The 21,265-nt window shown below is 43.9% G+C and overlaps 1 protein-coding gene across 4 annotated transcripts in view; it reads right to left on the reverse strand.

The window, feature by feature from the left end:
• OPCML (opioid binding protein/cell adhesion molecule like) overlaps positions 1 to 21,265 on the reverse strand; it is a 760,587-nt gene that overhangs the window by 72,667 nt on the left and 666,655 nt on the right. For all 4 annotated transcript variants that reach the window (XM_053367519.1, XM_053367517.1, XM_053367516.1 and 1 more), the window contains one exon: positions 18,156 to 18,284. In XM_053367519.1, coding sequence (XP_053223494.1) covers positions 18,156 to 18,284 — 129 coding nt within the window. The remainder of the gene's footprint in view (positions 1 to 18,155; positions 18,285 to 21,265) is intronic.

Raw genomic sequence — 21,265 nt, forward strand, 5'->3', positions numbered from 1 at the left:
CTTTGGAATCTTTACTCTTAGAACCTGTGCTTGCTGCTGAACCTAGGCCACTACTACTCTGGATATAGATCTCTTTCTTACTCACAAGTAAGAGCCTCCGTCGCCATGTTTTGGATGGGACAGGACAGCAAGGTGTTGGAAGAGAATGCTGTGTTTGTCACATGCGGTCTGCCTTGCATACCCTAAGCTAGCCAGAAGTGTGGAAGAGGATGCTGTTCTATCATCAGAGTTGAAATTAGATTCATCCGCCAGTCCGGCCAGATTATCTACATGGGACGGGGGGAAAGTCACCTCGTCCTTTGCCTCAGATGGCAACGTATCTCAGGCCAGCCCTACCAAAGGTCCACCTAGTCCAGCATCCTCTTCTCACAGCAACCAAACAATAGGAAGTGGTCTAGAAACAGGATGGCCAACTTGGCTGTGAAAAAGGGAAGATCTGAGGGTATGGAAGTGTTGCTGTTCATAGATTATCATCTCCAAAGACTATAACGGAAGGTAATTGCATCTTAGCTGTGCTGAAGGAGTATCTATTAGGGATGACAATATGTCCATTTTAGTTTTTCTCAATTTATGTATTTTCCAGTCTTATTTCAATTTCCATATCAGTTTGTGATAAATAGTGTGTGAGAGAGAAGTCCTCATGAAAATCCATCAGCATTTTAGTGCAAATTTCTCCTAAATTGCACTTTTGCATGCACTTTTGCCGAATATACACATTTTTGCAAAGCGATTTTACTTAATATAATGTTCTTTTTGTATGTGGTAGTCATTAATATACACATTTGCATGCACACTTTACCCTAATATATGCATTTTTATGCACAGTACTTGGCTGAAGAATGGCAATGCAAAATGCAGAGATATGTGAAATTTGAACAACGGCTGGATTTCCGATCACACATTGTCTGGGAAAATGTTGATTAGGTAAGCTTACCCTTAAATGCAAATGGAATCAAATATCTGCCCCATCCCCAGTGTAAACTTAACCTGCTAACAAAATGTATTGTCATAGTATGTTTGTATTCATATCCCACTTTTTCTCCAAGGAGCTCAGTTCTCCCCCTTCCCAATGTTAACCTCAAAACAACTGTGGTGGATTCTACACACATATAAAAAAAGTTTGTTGTTTTTTTAAAGCATCTTTTTTAAAAAATACATTGATTTTTCCATATGGCTCACCATCGTCATCTAGTGTCACATTGGATATTTGCACTTAAAACACACTTAAAATGTTTTATTAGCAGCTGTAAAGCTGAGTCCCCTGCGTGGTAGGTTAGGCTAAGGTTCAAGGTCAGCCAGAGAGCTTCATAGCAGGCGGATGAAACAGTCTCTTGAGATCAAATGGGCAGAGCATTAATCTAACTGGTCTGATTTCTTTCTGATGTTGTGCTGGGACTCTTGAGATGGGAAACGGACGAAATATTCAGAACTTAGACAGCAAAAGGCTATTACAGAGGTCAAATGGGCTGTGCAACTCTGGAAGTGGCAGGAAATCTCCAAAGAAATGTGCTCTCAAGAGTTCGGAACTGAATCAAGCAGCCCCAAACGGAGCATAGATGAAATTAGTTGTAATATTGTTAAGCACGGCAATATCCCCCCACGAAGACAGGCACGCATGCACACAAAAAGCCTGGCATATGCGCCTGCCAAAGCTGAAACGGATGCATGGAGAGAGGCAAAACATATGGGTGCCCATCTGGCAAAAAGCATACAGCTAGACCTTGCCTACATTTCACGTATCCAGGAAGCAGCAGCGGTAGCAGCAGCCGTGTTGGTGAGCAGACATTTCTTTGCAAAAAAATCCCCCAACAACCCTCCCACAAAACCTGCAAGGAACAGCTTGCTTGTCCACAACTGTTTTACAAAGCAAGAGATGAATAACCTTGATTTCTCATCTATGGCACCTCGCTCCTGCTCTCGGAGGATTTAATTAGCCCCTAAACAGGTTCTCAGACAAGAAACAGAGTCTGGTAGCTTTGGAGACAATATTTATATATATATATAAAGAAGAAGAGGCTGCGAGAAAAACCTAGCTGATGTGACAAGTGGCTGTACTGGGTGCCTCTTGTTAGTCACTTGGCTTGTTGTTGTTTCTTCTTGGCTTAGGTCATCCCTAACACTGTGATTAGGAGTTAGAATGGGCAGGAAAAGAGCTGGTTGAATGGCACTGCAGCATCGACAAAAAGCCCCCAAATGAGGCAGGGAATGGTAGGAGTGGGGCAGGCCTCTAAGCACACAGGCATTTTTCATTGTATACTTCCACACTCCAAATGCTGGAGGGAGAAAGGAATATAATATTGAGGACAAAGAGAGAGAGAGAGAGAGGACTATTGTGGAGCCTGATTCTGACTGGAAAGTACAGAGCTCTGGTTTAACCGTGCAGGGCTCTTGACGGCAGAAGTGCAGCCTGATATGGCACAGAGCTTTGGGGTCCTGCTCATCTAGATCCCCCAAGCAAAACACTGGCTGGTTTGCCGTTTGCCAACAGACCAATAGGTGTGGATTGCAACCGCAATTGAGGGGGCTGATGTTGCGTGTCCTGCGTGATGTTGAGGGGGCTTAGCCCCCTCCTTAAAAACTTTGGCCTCTGCCCCTGCAACAGACAATGGTGTTCACCATTTTCTGCCACACCTTCAGTTGTGACCTCCCACTATAAATTACTTGTTTAATTTCTTTAATTGATTTCTTTAATTGTTTGTTTGCAGGTCCACCATAATGGTTCAGCCACCTGTTGTCATATTTGGGAAACACATAAACAGCTCTGTGCGTTGCACCTCTAGGAGGAGCAGAGCAATCCACAGCATGGGTGGGGAATCTGTGGCCCTTCAGATATTGTTGAACTCCAGCTCCCATCAGCCATGGCAGCATGACCAGTAGCCAGGGATTATGGGAGTTGGAGTACAGCAATAGCTGGAAGATTCACCACTGATCCAGCGGGCTAAGGATTAGGTGCAGGGTGGAGAGGTGAGGAATGGGAATCAATGGAAGAGCTCAAACTTCATTTCTTTGGATAGAAGTATTTAGCACAGAGTTTTCTTCCATTTTTTTGCAGTGGTGGGTGTGAAGATTGGGTTACACAAAGATTGGTGGATGATCAAGGAAATTATAATTATTGTGTGCTTAAATATGCTTCAGCATCCTGGTTATATTCCTGGGGCACAATGTCCATGGAAATTGTACTATTTTTTAATTTTTAAAAAAGTAGAAGGGTGGCTGAAGGAGGGAAGTTGGGTCTACAGTCACCTCCAGAGTCCAGACTGTCATTATTCTATAGGAGGCGTTGCAAATTTAAAGTAGATTAAAGTGCTTCGTAACCTCATATTGAAAGGTAAGATGAAAAATGTTTTTAAAATGTTCTCAATTTTTTTAGATGAGGGAGAGAAATGGGTTGATATATGGGGGGAGGGGTGTTTGGCCCAGTCTAAGACCTTGCCTGATTTTAATTAGTGTAGCCTAATTGCAAAAATAAATGAAATCACCCTTAATTTTAAAAAATCCCTGAACAGAAATAATGGAGGAGTGGTCCATTGGAAGAAACTGTTCCTAAACCTGAGCGATTCCACACACACACACACACACACACACACACACACAGGCCCAAACAAGCACCACTGCTTTGAAGCAGGCACTCAGGGGCTGAAGAGCTTTCCTGGTGCTTCTGCTACCTTTAGAAGCGGCTGCAAAAACTAATTGCTTCAATCCCGTCCCCCCTGCCCCCCCTTAAGAATGAATGGGAGGAAAAAGAAGAAAAAAATCTTTTTCAGAACATCTTAAATTCAGGGAGCGACACAGCAGAGAATAAATTGGAGAAGGTGTGATGCAGCTGCACAACCCAAAATATCTCTTGGTAAAGGCTGATGAGGAAGATCTGGAAGAAGGACACACACAGAGAGAGAGGGGGGGGGACTTTCTATCCAATTAGGTTTAACTTGTGAAAGTTCTTCTTCAATTAAGAATAGCCAGTGGTTTACGTAAGGTTCATCAATTGGCGGACCCTGAGCCAAATTCAGTCCCTTGAGTAATGCACACCATACATTTAAAGCACTACGACACCACTTCAAAGAGTTTGCCTAGGGTACAGTGGTGCCCCGCAAGACGAATGCCTCGTAAGACGAAAAACTTGCTAGACGAAAGAGTTTTTCGTTTTTCGATGTGCTTCGCTAGACGAATTTCCCTATGGGCTTGCTTCGCAAGACGAAAACGTCTTGCAAGTTTGTTTCCTTTTTCGTAAAACCGTTAATACCCAGCATGCATTGCTTGAAGAGGTGCAGTTGCGACTTGAACTTCGAGGAGCAACACATAGCACGTGGTGTGGTAGCCTTTTTTGAGGTTTTTGAGGACTTTGCAGATTTTTGAAGCTTTTCCAAAACTTCTTTTGCATCCATTTGGTAAGTTAAACTTTTAAAACTTTTTTGGGGGGTTTTGGATTTTGGGTTGGGGTGTTTGGAATTCAAGGACTTGGTGTTGGGGAGAGGTTTGCAAGAATCTGGGAGCTTGTGTGGTTTTTTTCTGCATTTTTATGATTTTCTGTGACCATTGGGCCATGTTGTTGTTTTTTTGAAAATTTTCTGGGTTTGAATTTCTGTGTGGTGGCTGGCTAGGGGAACAGTTGGGGAGAGGTTTGCAAGAATCTGAGAGCTTGTGTGGGTTTTTTCTGCATTTTTATGATTTTCTGTGACCATTGGGCCATGTTGTTGTTTTTTTGAAAATTTTCTGGGTTTGAATTTCTGTGTGGTGGCTGGCTAGGGGAACAGTTGGGGAGAGGTTTGCAAGAATCTGAGAGCTTGTGTGGGTTTTTTCTGCATTTTTATGATTTTCTGTGACCATTGGGCCATGTTGTTGTTTTTTTGAAAATTTTCTGGGTTTGAATTTCTGTGTGGTGGCTGGCTGGGGGAACAGTTGGGGAGAGGTTTGCAAGAATCTGGGAGCTTGTGTGGTTTTTTTCTGCATTTTTATGATTTTCTGTGACCATTGGGCCATGTTGTTGTTTTTTTGAAAATTTTCTGGGTTCGAATTTCTGTGTGGTGGCTGGCTAGGGGAACAGTTGGGGAGAGGTTTGCAAGAATCTGGGAACTTGTGTAGGGTTTTTCTGCATTTTTATCATTTTCTGTGACCATTGGGCCATGTTGTTGTTTTTTGAAAATTTTCTGGGTTTGAATTTCTGTGTGGTGGCTGGCTGGGGTAACAGTTGGGGAGAGGTTTGCAAGAATCTGGGAGCTTGTGTGGGTTTTTTCTGCATTTTTATGATTTTCTGTGACCATTGGGCCATGTTGGGTTTTTTTTTGAAAATTTTCTGGGTTTGAATTTCTGTGTGGTGGCTGGCTGGGGTAACAGTTGGGGAGAGGTTTGCAAGAATCTGGGAGCTTGTGTGGGTTTTTTCTGCATTTTTATGATTTTCTGTGACCATTGGGCCATGTTGTGTGTTTTTTTGAAAATTTTCTGGGTTTGAATTTCTGTGTGGTGGCTGGCTAGGGGAACAGTTGGGGAGGGGTTTGCAACAGTTGGGGAGGGGTTTGCAATTTCTGTGTGGTGGGTGGGTGGCTGGGGGAACAAGTTGAGGTTTTTGAAGACTTTGGTGATTTTTAAAGCTTTTCCAAAACTTCTTTTGCAGCCATTTGAGGATTTTGAAGACTTTGGTGATTTGCAGCCATTTCGTAAGTTAAACTTTTAAAACTTTTTTTGGGGTTTTTTGGATTTTGGGTTGGGGTGTTTCGAATTCTAGGACTTGGTTCTGTGTTTGATTTTCTGTGTGGTGGGTGGCTGGGTGCTTTTGAATTTTTTGGAAGTGAAGCACTGATTTCTTTTTCTTTTTCTGAGTTTACGAAGGAGCTGTGCTGCCATGGGACCCAAGAAGACTGCTGCTGCAGAGGCCGGTGAGAGGAAGAAGGAGAAGGTGACGCTGGAAATGGAGAAGGAGATCATCCGGAAGCACGACGGTGGAATGCGTGTGACAGACCTCGCCAGGGAGTACGGCAGGAATCCATCGACCATCGGGACCATCCTGAAGATGAGGGAGAAGATCCTTGCGATGGATGCAGCCAAGGGAGTCACCGGGATCATGAAGAACCGCCCAGCTGTTCTGGAGGAGGTCGAGAAGTTGCTGCTCATCTGGTTAGAAGAGAAGCAGCGTGCAGGGGACACAGTGACTGAGGCCGTCATTTGCGAGAAGGCCAAGGCCTTGCACGCAGACCTCGTCCGGGAACAGCCAGGAACCTCAGGCGAGCCAGAAGTCTTCAAGGCAAGCAGAGGTTGGTTTGATCTGGAATCCACAGCGTGGTCAGGCATGGAGAGGCTGCCAGTTCTGATGTTCCTGCGGCTGAAGACTTTGCAGCGGAGTTCCTGGAGGTTGTGAAGACGGAGGGCTACGTTCCACAGCAGGTCTTCAACTGCGACGAGACCGGGCTGTTTTGGAAGAGGATGCCCAAAAGGACTTTCATCACTCAGGAGGAGGTCAAGTTGCCTGGCCACAAGCCCATGAAGGACCGTCTGACCCTGCTCTTCTGTGCCAACGCAAGCGGCGACCTGAAGATCAAGCCCCTGCTGGTGTACTACTCGGAGAACCCACGGGCCTTCAAGAAACACAAGGTCGACAAGGAGCAGCTGAGTGTCATGTGGCGATCCAACAGCAAGGCTTGGGTCACACGTGTGCTGTTTGTGGACTGGGTCAATCTTGCTTTGGGCCCTGCTGTCAAACAGTACCTGCTGGACAACGACCTGCCGCTGAAGGCTTTGCTTCTGATGGACAATGTTCCTGCTCATCCTAAAGGGCTTGAGGAGGACTTGTTGGAGGAGTTCAGCTTCATCAACATCATGTTCCTGCCGCCTAACACCACGCCACTGCTCCAGCCGATGGATCAGCAGGTCATCGCCAATTTCAAAAAACTCTACACCAAGGAGCTTTTCAGGTGATGCTTTGAGGTGACTGACTGCACCACCATCACCCTGCGGGAATTCTGGAAGGACCACTTTGACATCGTCACCTGCTTGAAGATGATCACCACGGCCTGGAATGGGATCAGCCAGAGAAATTTGAATTGCGCTTGGCGCAGCCTGTGGCCGGACTGTGTGGCACCAAGTGACTCTGATGCACCAGAGTCAACAGTGGTGCAGGACATTGTTGCCTTGGGGAGGACCATGGGACTGGAGGTCACAGAGGAGGATGTCAGCGAGCTGGTGGAGGAGCACGACCACGAGCTGACCACCCAGGAGCTGGTTGAACTGCAGACAGAGGCTGCGCAGGAGCAGGCCTCGCTGGAAGAGGAGGAAGCAACTGAGGAACGGCTGTCCTCCAAAGAACTGAGGGACATTTGCCAGAAGTGGAAGGATGTGCAGGCTTTTGCACAGCGGCACCAGCAGCACCACCCTAACAAGCACATGATACATGACCTTGCGAACACTTTTGATACGATGGTCATGTCGCCTTACAGGGAGGTGCTGAAAAGGCGGATGAAGCAGCAGACCATGGACAGGTTCTTCAGCAAGAAGCAAAGAGTGGAAGAGGAACTTTCTTCGAGTGGTCCCCCAGAGTCTTAGAAAATGTACGGTACACTTTGTTGATTTTTAAATGTTTTTCTGTCATGTTTAGAAACTTAATTTATTGTTCCTTCAATTTTTGAACTGCTCTTTACAGTATGTGTGACTTTAAAGAGCACTTAATAAACTCTTTTTGTACCAAATTTGGCTTTGTTTGGACTTTTTTTGACCATAGGAACGCATTAATTGAATTTCAATGCATTCCTATGGGATTTCGTGCTTCGCAAGACGAAAAATTCGCTAGACGAAAAAACTCGCAGAACGAATTAATTTCGTCTTGCGAGGCACCACTGTACTGAGAGTTGTCAAGGGATCCCCCTATTCCCTTCACACAGCGGCAGAGTTCCCTAGCAAGAGGGAGTGATTGCTAAATCGCTCTGGGAATTGTAGCTCTGGCTGGGGAATACAGTGGTACCTTGGTTCTCAAACTTAATCTGTTCCAGAAGTCTGTTCCAAAACCAAAGCGTTCCAGAACTAAGGCACGCTTTCCCATAGAAAGCAACGCAAAACTGATTAAATCCATTCCAGACTTTTAAAAACAATCCCTAAAACAGCAATTTAACATGAATTTTACTATCTAACAAGACCATTGATCCATAAAATGAAAGCAATAATCAATGTACTGCACTATAAAATAAATAATACAGTATTGTAGATGATAAAAAAATCAAAATTATTATTATTTTCTTACTAGTGTTAATGATAGTCATTGTTTGGATTGGCGGGGGAGGGGGCTTTTATCCATTTCCGCAGTCACACAATCAATCAATCAGTAGCTGGACTGGGTTCCACACAGTCACAAAAACAAATTAACCGAAAAAAGCCTCAAAAACAAAAACACAAAATAAATAGCAAAAACATAAGTGCCAAACTTAACCCCTTCCAGAAATCTCTTTGACTTTTGAAATGTTCGAAAACCAAGGTGCAGCTTCTGATTGGTGCAGGTGCCCTGGAAACAATAGCTGACAGCTGCATCAGATTTTTGGTTTCCGAAAAACGTTCAAAAACCGGTACACTTATTTCTGGGTTTTCGGCGTTTGAGAACCAAGGCGTTTGAGAACCAAGGTAGCACTGTATGGGTCCTCCATATGGTGTAAATGTGGACCTGGTCTTACAGCTACCTATGAAAGCAACATAGGGAGCTGTTTTCTACACTGTGTTGAAATCTACGCAGTGTTTAAGCTCCATTATAGCGCTACAGTTTGCTCTGAGAGGAAAAAGAGAGTCCATGAATTAGAAGCATCTGTGGCAATGGGTAGTTGTGTTTTGTTAGAGGTGGAGCACAGGCTATTGTCAGCCCTCCTGCTCCAACCCTTCCTCAAAGCACACACACACCTCAAATTCACTGCTAACTCGAGGCTTGATTCCAAAGTGCTAGGGCTCTTTTTAGCAATCTGTGTCAGGTTGTCAGCAGCCACGAGCCAGGGTAGTACGGTGGGGAAGGTCTTGGATTTAGACTGAAACCTGGGTTCAAATCCCAACTGGGCAGTGCTAATAGGGATGGGAGAGCAAACAATTAAATTTGCATTTAAAGGCACATCTGACAAATCCATGCTTTCTGAAAGGATGTGAGAACAGCCATCCTCAAAACTCAACACTTCTCTAGTTTTCGAAACACACGTTGCTAACCAAGTAATGGGTACAAAAATGCATATATTGCAGTAAAGGATGCCTAGGGAAGCACAAGTGAGTGAAGCAACATACAAAAATGCATTGTGATGGAGGAAGTAATTTTGCAGGAAAGAAAAAAAAGAGTATATTAGACAGCATTGTACACATAAATGCACACATTAGGGAAATTTACATTAAATGTTGATGGATTTTCATGAGCACTTTTTAAAAATACCCACAAACTGATGTGGAAATGTGGATTGGGCGGGAGGGGAGTTGAGAAACTGAGAGACTGACAAGCCATTGCCCATCCATACATGAAACAATTTTCTCCCAGTCCATCCAACTGCAGAAGACTGTTGTTTGCATTAAGTGGGAGTGATCCTTGGAGCAAAAGATGTGGGGCTGCCAAATGCCAAATGCCCCCCCCCCCACACACACAAAAAGCCCTGCAGCTTCATTCTAGATGTGTCTGTGTGTAGAGAGAGAAGGCAGAGCGATTATATAAGGAGCTTTTGGATCCAGTCACCCTACCAGGAATTCCCATGCCTCCGCTCCCAAGCAGCTGCTTACTGTGCAGCTCTGAATTAGTCACTTCTCTCCACGGAGCCTTGTTTCTCCATCTGCTAAATGCAGACAATAATATTTTCCGATCTCCCTGGAGAGGCTGCAAACCTGAATTTGCTAATGTTTGTCAAGATGACTTGGGTTTATTAAGACTCAATAAAGTATCCTTTTAGAGAGGTTGTGCAATTTCCAGGCCCAGCAGGGAGCCTAAGTGGAAATGCAAAAATAAAATAAAAAAGATAGAAAAGAGAGTGGGGTGAGGAAGGAAGGAAGGAAGGAAGGAAGGAAGGAAGGAAGGAAGGGAGACAGGAGAAAGGAAGGAAGGAAGGAAGGAAGGAAGGAAGGAAGGAAGGAAGGAAGGAAAAGAAGCCAGAGCATAACTTTCTTCAAGTCACATCAAAATGATTGTTACTGATCACCATTTATATTGCCCTTCCTCCAGAAAGCTTAGGATTGTGTGCATAGTTCTGCTTCCGCATTTTATCCTCAATGACCCTCGGAGCTAGGTTAGGCTAACACAGAGAAAGACAGACAGACAAATTGAGAGGGAGAGAGGGAGAGGGAGAGGAGAGCATGCATGTCATGTGTGTAACGTGACCAGAATCAGCCAGCAGGGCTAAGTGGGGATCTTGAACCTGGATCTCTCTGCTTCTAACCCAGCACTCTAACTACTACAACCACACTGGCTCCAAAGATCCTTGCAATGTGGTGGCAATTTCCCCCAAGGTGCATTTCAACCTCCCTTGTGGTACAATAGCTTTGGAATCAATTAAGATTAGATGGGGGGGAGTCAGTTTTATTAGCAACCTCCCCCCCCAACAATGAAAAAACCACGTATGAGAGATTAGCTGGGTTAAGGAACAGTCAGGAACAAGGGCTTCCCCCATTTCCTTGTGTTTTTCTGCCATGAATATAACACAAGGTATGGAAACAGTTGCTGTGGTTGCCCTGGGGTTATATTCATATATATATATTCCTTAAAACATTTACCAGAAGCCAAGATGCCTTTGAAAAAATCTTTAGGCTTATATAAATATGTATTTAGGATCAACTAAATACATACCAGGGATTTCTACTATCTGAAAGATGTCTCGCTTCAGTGACTGCAGAGGTAAAAAAAGGAGACGGTTGTTATACATATTTCTGATGTATTATGCTTTCCGACTCATATTCTTCTAAGTGCTGAGCATGTGCTATGTGCTTTTACACCGCAAGCAAAGGATGGCTTCAAGTGGCAGCCCGCATACAGATTCACTTTCTCAGATCAAATTTATTTGTCTTCTCAATGGCCCTACCAAATTTTAATCAGGGTGCGGGAAAATATTTGCCCAGAGAGGTACACTAGCAATGAGGTTTTTTTAAAAAAAGTTTCAATGTGTTAGAAATGGGCATTATAATTTTATTTTTATAAATGTTTTGCGGCTGCTGAGTTCTGCTGATGATTTTGGCAAATGAATTGTAGCTTACGATTTTAATGCTGCTACAACAGTCAGCTTTTTTATCGGTAGTGTGTTGAATTACTAGGAGCTGTGTATTGCATTGATGTTTGCCATTGTTTGTTCTGTGAATGTCAGTTTTGACTATTTGTTCATTTCGGAAATGTACTTGATTGATATTGAATGCTGCTGCATTTATAGCAGTTGCGTTCAGTAGTTGTGAAACAAAACAAGTACAAAAACAAATCTGACTCCACTTGATATTCCACACTTCTCCCTTCCCTCACCCATTTTGGGTGTAGTAAGTGTTAAACATTTAAATGTACAGATTTTTTAATGGAAACACTACTCATGTGCTTAGTCGTGTGAGATGGTGGCGACTTGACTTCAGAGTTCACCCACTCATGAAGGAATCCATTTGTAAGGCTGGATATACTGTTGGCTACAGGATTACTGCCAGCAGAACAGAGCAGCCCTCTAACATTCAGAAGCTGGCCATTCCCAGAGTACAATAATACAAATTGTATAATAAATTGTATAATTATATAAACTGTAGAACTAGAAAGGATCCCAAGGGTCATCTAGTCCAACTTCCTGTAATGCAGAAATCTCAACTAAAGCATCCCTTACAGATAGCTATCCAACATCTTCTTACAAACCTCCACTGAAGGAAAGTCCACCACCTCCCAAGGGAGTCCATTTCATTGCCAAACAGCTCTTACTGTCAAAAAGTTATTCCTATTGTTTAGTTGCAATCACCTTTCTTGTTATTTGAATCCATTGGCTTTGGTTCTATCCTCCAGAGAAGGAGTAACCAAATATTCCAGAGAAGGAGTAACCAAGCTTGCTCCATCTTCCATGTGACAACCCCTTAGATATTTGAAAATGACTACAGTGGTACCTCAAGTTAGAAACGCCTCAGGTTACAAATGCTTCAGGTTGCAAACTCAGCTAACCTGGAAGAGTTACCTCGAGTTGAGAACTTTGCCCCCGGATGAGAACGGAAATCGTGTGCCGGCGGCGCAGCGGCAGCAAGAGGCCCCATTAGTGAAAGCACACCTCTAGTTAAGAACAGTTTCAGGTTAAGAACTGATCTCCGGAACGAATTAAGTTCGTAACTAGAGGTACCACTGTATTATATTTCCTCTCAGTCTCCTCTTTGCCAGGCTAAACATTCCCAGTTCCCTCAACTGTTCCTCATAAGGCTTGGTTTCCAGATCCTTGAAAATCTTGGTTGCCCTTCTCTGCACATGTTCTAGCTTGTCAATAGCCTTCTTAAATGGTGGTGCCCAGAACTGGACACAGTATCCCAAGTGTGGCCTGACCAAGGCAAAATGAAGCAATATTATTATGTCCCTTGAGCTGGACACTATACTTCTGTTGATGCAGCCTAGAATAGCATGAACTCTTTTTTTGCTGCTGCATCACACTGTTGACTCATGTTAAGCTTGTAGTCTTTAAAAACCCCTAGAACCTTTCCACATGTACCAAGGGCAATTCAGGTACCCCCAATCTTGCATTGGTGCAGATGGTTATTCCTCCCTAAGTGCAGAACCTGAACATATGTCTCTATTGAAATTAATTTTGTTAGTTTGGGCCCAGTTCTCCAATCAGTTAAGGTCATCTTGAATCCCGATTCTGTCTTCTTTGGCATTAGTTACCCCTCCCAGTTTGGTGTCATTTGCAAATCTGATGAGCTTCCTATCAATTCTTCTACCCAAGCCTTTTATGAAGGTGTTGAACAACGATGGTCCAAGAACAGGACCCTGGTGACTCCGGGTTAGAAGCTGAGCCACAATGTTTCACATTACTCTCCCTCCCCCAAATATTTATGCTATTTTTCTTTTCTTTTTCTCAAACCTCAAGAACAGGGTTGGGGAACCTCAGGTTGGGGGTCCAAATGTGGCTGTACAGTCCTGTCTCTCTGGCCCAAAGGATTCTCCCTAGGCCACCCCCCTTATAAACCTTGCTTCACATCCTTCTTTGACTGGTTTTACCTGGCTAAAATGTGAGCTCTGAAGATTGCCCAGAAAGGAACAAGATCCTCAGGCTGAATGTGTAAGATGGTGACCAAACTGCCAACACAGTTTTTGCTGCTTCTGCCACTTGCAGCAGCAGTGAAACAAGCACGTATCTGCAGAAGCACTATCTTGTCTGCACTCGCTTAGCAGTTTATTCCGTTTTCATGCCTTTTCCTAATAATTTTCATGTTATACTTGAGCTGTCACACAATACAAAATGTGGAACTATAGCAGAATACAGGGTAGTTTTATCAGGCATTTCCATATTATTTGCAATTTTTTCCCCTGGAAGCAGAGAACCCACAGAAATGAGCACTAAACTTGCACTCTATTCCACTATAGTTCCAGAAGTGGCTTTTGTGTTGTGTGGAAGCTCAAATGTAAAGTTGAACTTAACAGGGGAAAGTCATGGAAACAGAATAAACTGCTCTGTGAGTTCAGCCTTTCTCTATCCATCAATCAGGTGAATAACTCTGAGAGGTCACAGTGGGGTAAGTAGGCCAAAGACCTGACTTTGATCTCTGATTATTTTTTAAAATCCTTTAGTAAGTCTCAATATCATGATTTGGGTAATTTAGATTCAAATCATTTTATCCCAATAACTTAAAATCCCAACAGTCATACTTTTGAAAAGGGTGTATTAAGAGATATCACTGAAGCAGAAAGGAATACAAAAGGGTTTATCACAATTGTACTTTGAAAGAAAGATTAGCATTGGAGCAGCAAGGTAATAATCCCAATATTTTGTTAAAGCCCGCTGACTGATGGGCAGCTGTAGTGGTTTTGAAAGCCTTTTCCACATTAGCCCTGCTCTCCGTGTTGAAACCATTTTCACCAAAGGGAGAGGTGAGATCATGTTCACACCATCAACAAAGTCTGAAAGTGCATATAAACATGTATGTGTGGTCCAACATCACCAACAGAAATTCCACAGCCCTCATGTTCATATTAAGTCAAGCATCTTCCCAATGTTATTGTTACAATGCCTATTAACTGTGGGTGGTAGTCTTGAATGATGACTATAAAATTGTATTAAGGCATTTGGACATGATGCAAAATTTGGTTTGGAAATCTTGTAATCAGTAAATATATTGATGTGTTAAGACTGAAAGCAAGGTTGGGTAATATGACACTGTTGGACTACAGTCCCTACAGTCCTGACCACTGGCTGATGGGAGCTGATGGGAATCCAACAACATTGAGAGGTCTGCAGGTTCTCCAGCCTTGATTCAAAGGTGGATATATCTTTTCCTGGTTTTGGAACAACCACTGCCTTGCCACAATTTTGTGTGTGGCTCTGGTTGGTGGACCTTGGGCTTTAAGTGAAGCAAATTTAGCTGTTGGTTTGCTACTGACATAAGTTGAAGGGGCTAGTTTTCATGTAGAAAGCACTACACAGCTTGGGACAACATCTTTCATCGTCTGATATACCTAATTGACACCTAATTATATATCTTATAGACACTGTGCTCTGCAGCTGTGGTCTTCCTGCAGATACCATCTTTGGCCAGGGTGCTGTCTGACCTATTTTCCTTTGTATAAGAACAAGCATGAAGGAGGCCTTCCAGCCTGTTCATAGGTCCTTATATGATCAGTGAAAACAGTTGGTCCTAGCAAGTATTAACCACTCTCAATCTTAACCTGATAACTGCCATTTGTGCAGATTTTAATTTGTTTGAATTAATTTTAAGATGTATTTTAATTAATTGATGCCTGTTTTTATGTATACTGTGTTATTCATATGATATTAGCCGCTCTGAGCCCAGCTCCAGCTGGGGAGGGCGGGGTTCAAATAAATTGTTGTTGTTGTTGTTGTTGTTGTTGTTGTTGTTGTTGTTGTTGTTGTTGTGTCCATTCTGCCCTTTGAAGCTACTCTTCAGCAGGCACCATCTTTTTGGCACCTACTTAAGACCTTCCTTTTCCAACAAGCCTTTTAGGAAAAGATCTTTACCAGTCTGCATCTGCAGTGGAATTGCTTTTAGAAGTTTTATCATTTGTGTGTAGATCCTGCAAGCCTGATGTCTGCTCAGGCCTGTTCTCTGGCTCCATATGGAATTCAAGAGGGTGCTGGGCAAGACTGTTTGATCTCATCACCATCCCATATGAAGTGAGGGAGCATCCCACATCCTTTTCTGCAGCTGTGCATTGCAGAGAACGTGGTGGTGAGCAAAGAAACAGCCTTTTTAGGCAGCTTGTATGGCATTACTGATAGTTCCATGGGGGCAAGACATTGCTACTAGGGAAGAGAGAAATTCAATTTCAGTTTGTCTTTAAAAGCAAATATATCTCAGCCACAGTTTCTGATACAATACAAGAGTAGAAACGCATTTGTCATTCAAAAATTTGCTGTTCTCTGAATTTTGCAATACACTTCTCCAGCCAAGTAAAATGCGGAAAAGTGCATGTATGGGGGGGGGGAGTGTGCATAAAAATGTATGAGTTGGTGCAAACAACACATCACATTAAGGAAAGTTCCTTTGCAAAAATGTGTATATTGGGCAGAATTGTATACAAACATGCGTATAGTTAAGAGAAGTGCGTGCCAGAATGCTGATGAATTTTCACGATGACTTTTTAAAAAATATATCAAAAAATGATGTGGAAATGTGGAGAGGTTAGAAAAATTAGAAATGGCGTGAAAACGAAATGGACAGATTTGCCTGCCTCCATTTGCTACCCAGAATGACGATGGTGGCTAACCTCACAAGAAGGATCAGTCACGTGTCAGGAATGAAATATGCCTCTTCTGTTCCAATTACTGACAAAGGGTTAAATGTATCAAGTAGGATTATATACCAAGAAAAATTGAACCCAGTCAAAGATTTCGAAAACACTGCAGCACTGCACAGGGGTGGGTGGGGAGAGCGAGGGGGTGAGGCGGGGGTGCCTCTGACCCAATTTGCAGAAGGCTAAGAGTCTCTAATCTTCAGTGTCTCTCCACAGAGTGCCTTGGGACAGAAGGAGCCAGAGACATAGACATGATGCATTGTTGTTGTTACAAAAGCGAGCTCCTCGCTTTGAGCATGTTTCCAAAGATAATCCATTTCTTTCTCTGGCTATCGAAGAAACAAGGAGCTCTTTCCCGAAAGCAGGTTTTTTCCTCTTCAAGGTAGCTGTCGCTTTTGTTTACTTAAGCACTTTTTATGCAAAGACTTTGTAAAGCTCCTTTGCAATCGTGACACTGAACAATAACCCTCGGAAGCTGGGAAAGTGCTGGAGCGAACCGTGACTTTCCATGCCTAAACAACATGCACTTTTTTACTTTTTTTTTTTAAAAAAAGCAAGCTTCTGGCAAATGGCCAGAGCCATATCCACGGGTGTATGGATAGTGTAGTTATATAGTTTAGTCACTAGGTGGCACTGGACTTAACTGTATCTGGCTGGAGCCAGGAGTTTTTTGTTTGTGTTCTAGACTTGTTTAAAAAAGACAATGGCTGCATGCACACCACAGTTTATTCCCCTTTTTTGCAGTGCTTCCCTAACTGTTAAACTCCACATTAAATTTGTGCTTTCACATAACACAGTTTGGGAAATTCAGCAGAATATAGCAAAAGCTCAGTGCTAATTTCTGTGTTACTTGCTTCCAGAATACAGTGGTACCTTGGGATGCGAACAGGATCCGTTCTGGAGCCCCGTTCGCATCCTGAGCAGGACGTAAGACGCGACAGCGCGTCTGCGTGTGCACGGGTCGTGTTTCGCCACTTCCTCGCATGCCCGTGACGTCATTTTGACCGTCTGCGTATGCATGAGCGGCGAAACCCGGAACTAACACGCTCCGTTACTTCCGGGTTGCCGTGGAGCGCAACCCGAAAATACTTATCCTGAAGCGTATTTATCTTGAGGTATGAGTGTAATAATAATAATAATAATAACAACAATATGTAAATAACATTGAAATTGAAACCAGAGACATGCTCATGTCACCAAAGGAAATTGCCAGTGGCTCTTGACTTTGCAGATTCCACCTAATGCTTAACAGCTTAACCCTGGTTCCCTCTTTGTGACATACATGCCAAGGCACCCAAGGCACAAAGTTCCCAAGAGAAAAATAAATCACACAGAAACGGAATATTTGGTTTGTGGGTTCAAATAAGCCACAACTTTATTGGCTACCAATGTGAGCGGTTCTGGCTTAGGCATTGGGGTGAATCCAGGCTATATCTTGACACCTGCCTGTTTGCAGGGAGTCCCCGGAATGGTAAACTACCAATAGGGGGTTCCCTATAACTTACGTCAGATAGTGGTAGCCCAAGGGGTCCCCTTGGCCCTAGCCCACGTCCAGGCTTCAGACAGTATTCACACCATTTAACAGGATACCCTTACTGAGGAGGGGCAGGCAAGGCAACAACCTCCCCTCCAACCAGACAAAGCCTTACCCAATGCCTAACTGTACAAAAGTTGTGACAATTTCTACTAGGTAGGCGAAAACCATATGGCCGGTGCCAATTTGCCAAGTGGGAGAAAATCCTACCCAGCCCCAACAACATGGAAACCGACAACTGCCATAGCAAGGTCATATCAGAGCGAAGCATGAAAAGAGGGTGGGTGGGTAGGATGATCTGACGTAGAAGCAAGGAAGAGGGAGCCAGCCGGCCAACCAGAAATTAAATGATCCGTAGCCACACCCACCCTGGTCACAGATTGGCTGGAGCTGTCCCCGGCACAGATAACATGACCGGCTGTGATGCGTGGGGAGGAGGGGTGATGCAGCGTACCTCTCCCTTACTCTGGAAAACTGTTGAGGCACGGCTGACTGGCTGCAACGCCGTACACCAGATAAAAGGAGGAAAGCACTCTATTCTAGAAAAAGGTCACCCACACACGGACCCAGGCTGTTCACACAAAAAAGCACTCATCAAGCCCTTTTGTTTTACTCTTGCCCTCCAACCCCTCACAACTCAACAGTGGTCCCTTCCACCACGTTCTGTATTCAGCCCTGGTTTCTCAGCTTGGAATTCCCCATCTCCAAATTTGAGCAAGACCTTACCTTTGCTGCCAGACAGGTGCTTCCATGTGACTGTTGGTTCTGGTCTCCCAAAGGCCAAGCACAAAAGGGTGACACTGCTGCCTTCGTTGACGGTGATGTCTGAGGTGATGTTTATAATCTGTGGAGGAACTGTAAGAAGAAAGGTGGGAAGGAATGAATACCTGTTGTAAACGAATTCTGATGCTACTTATGGGCAAGCCCTTCCAATCCCAGGCTGAATTTGGGGAAATTAGACTATCTTGCCCAAATCCTGTTCTGCCAAGGGCAGCTGCTTTTTTGGGGGTGGGGGGATTCAGGGGCAACAAGCACATTTATGGGTGAAGTCGACAGTCACAGCAAGAATTAGATGTAAAGCTACGAGATCATATTAATGCACAGCAAGAATAAAGCATAACGCTACCAACGAATATCATTATTCGTTTGCAAATTTGATTTCTAAGAATTCATTCCTAGGCATGATAGCAGCAGGAACCTCTGGTAGCTGTAGTTGGTTGACACATTGCACCATCATGGGACCCCTCTCTCTCCCCTGGGCCTCTTTATCTCCTCTGGGTTCCTCTCACAGTGCTTCCAGCTCTCATATTCATAGTCTGTATCCTGCTGAGGAAGATAATTGGTGCATTACTCGTTCCCTTGTGAACCACACTTCAGAGGTCCCCAAGGACCTCCCCGAAGGGTCAGAGGGATGAGTTATGAGACTGCAGGTGCAGCTGTAGTCTTGTGACCCTGCCTGTCAAAGTCAAAGCATTTGACTTAACCAATTGGGTTCAAGAAGACAACCACTTGTCAGTCATAGGTCAGGAGCTTTCTCTTTTGCATTCCTGCAATAGTGATGACCCTAGCAGAATATGATTAAAGCTTTCAGGTCTCCAGCTTACCACTTTGCAATATTATGCCGGAATAGCAAATGCACAGTACAGCCCTGTGCCCGGGCACCTTTGAGGGCATCCAAAAGGGCAATAACACAAAACAATTAAAACTTCTGAGAACAGATTAAAAGCAATCATCTAAAAACTTCTTAAAAAGCCATCTCATAGCAAATAATTTCACAATTGCCAGGAACAATTCTTTGAGCTACCAGAAACCCAGTCAAACAGGATTATGCTTGGATTCTCCCTAAAGATTAATAGCACGGGAGACAAACATGCTTCACTAGAAAGGGCATTCCACAGATGGGAGCCAATATGCAGGAGGCCCTGTCATAACACACCAGCAACCAAGTAACTCCACAGTGGAGAGTCTAACTGGACCTTTGGGTGGAAACAAACTCAAAGTGTCTTATATCCAACATTCCCTCTGTATTTAAGATTCCAACCCTCCCTCTGTCTATTTGATGTTGGCAATGAACACCAGAGGCCTGAAAATGTGCTGCAAAGAATCGGGAACACATGGATGTGTGATATTTTGGGGGCTTCTGCAATCCTCAGTCCATAGAATTGTGAACATTGCTTCTATCCACTCCAGGCTTACAGCTGGGGCTGAGCATCTGGGGGGAACAGATTATCCACCCCCAATCTAGACTCTATACAGATTTAGTGATACAGTTCTACAAAATAGCACACAGCTGTCAATGTGAATGTCTTCTAAAAGTTGAGTCCCTTTTCACCCTTTCCTTTTACAGTATCTTCTTCTCTCCCACCCCAACCATACACCTTGCCTTTTGAGGGAAGGAATTAAGAGCATTTTAAAATATCTTGAAAGATTCGGGGGAGGGAAGGAAGGAAGGGGGAGAGAGACTTTAGTTTTCAATCTGTTAGTCTGCTCCTGGCAATATAGCGTGCAGCATATTTAAAGGACAGCTGATGTCTTGTGGAAAGCTGAAAAACAACCTATGGAGAGAAATGATTCAGCCCTTTTGAATCTACATTTCCCCTATATTTCTGTTCACTGGTTCTTTATTACAAAGGACACTGGCGCGAAAACATGGTCTTCAAGGATTCATCTGCGTCTCCGCTGTTTATTCCCCACCTGAATCATAATCTCTTGTTTGTGTCTTCACAGTTGGTTGCTATGGAAGTTATTATGTCCTTGGTATCTCACATTCACATCATGACGGCCGTAGAAAGGAATAAGAATATTGTTGAAGGGGAAGGTGGGTTCCCCCTCCGGGCTGAAACCAAAGTCCATGGATAGAGCCGCATCGAGAACTCCGCACGACTGAACAAGTTTGAGGTGTATATTTAAATGAAGGAGATAATCCAGGATTACAAGTTCAGACATGGAAGATAAAGTCCAGCATCACCACAGGCAAGGTGAAGAGCAAGCCAGCTCTGATAGGGGACACAGACAAAAGCACTCGATAGCAGCCACCACCTGGCGCGGAAGATTAGGGAGGGGATCTCAGGTGTGACCCTTTTTTAAGAGATGCAAGTTATTGGATTTCACCTTCGTACAGGAGTATCACAACTCCGCAGAGCAAGGGTAGCCAACATGCTGCCCTCCAGATGCCACAGGACTGTAATTACCATCATCTTGTGCTGGTTGAGGCCACAACATCTGGAGGGCACCACGTTAGGTACCCCGAGGGATAGGGGAGAAATTCACTCAGTTCACAGTGAAACAACCTAATGCACATGTCCTGAGCCAAGATGCAAACCAAAGGACAGCTCTCCTTCAAAATCCACAGCCTGCCAAATTTTGTGATGCACTTCCCCTAGCAAATACGGCATGCCCCCCAATGCATACAGTGGTACCTCTGGTTACAAACGCTTCTGGTTACAAACGCTTTGGGTTACGAACTCTGCTAACCCAGACGTAGCTGCTCCTGGTTGCAAACTTTTGCCCCAGGAAATCGCATGCCAGAGGCACGCGAGCAGCAGGAGACCCCATTAGCGAAAGCGCGCCTCAGGATAAGAACGGTTCCAGCTTAAGAACAGACCTCCAGAACGAATTAAGTTTGTAATCAGAGGTACCATTGTACATTAGTGAAAATAGTATCTGTTTTCTAAAAAGAGAGAAAAAAGTAAACAACCTCTCAATCCTCTTGCAGACCTAATGGTCTGGTGCATGACTCAACAACTTTTTGCACTTAATTCTACTGCCTCTACTGAGAAGGGAGGAGAATAGACTCAGTGCACAATTCCAAATGAAGCCAGGATGCTAATTGGCTG

The sequence above is a fragment of the Podarcis raffonei genome, chromosome 15, assembly GCF_027172205.1.
Source record: "Podarcis raffonei isolate rPodRaf1 chromosome 15, rPodRaf1.pri, whole genome shotgun sequence".
Classification (NCBI taxonomy): Eukaryota; Metazoa; Chordata; class Lepidosauria; order Squamata; family Lacertidae; genus Podarcis; species Podarcis raffonei.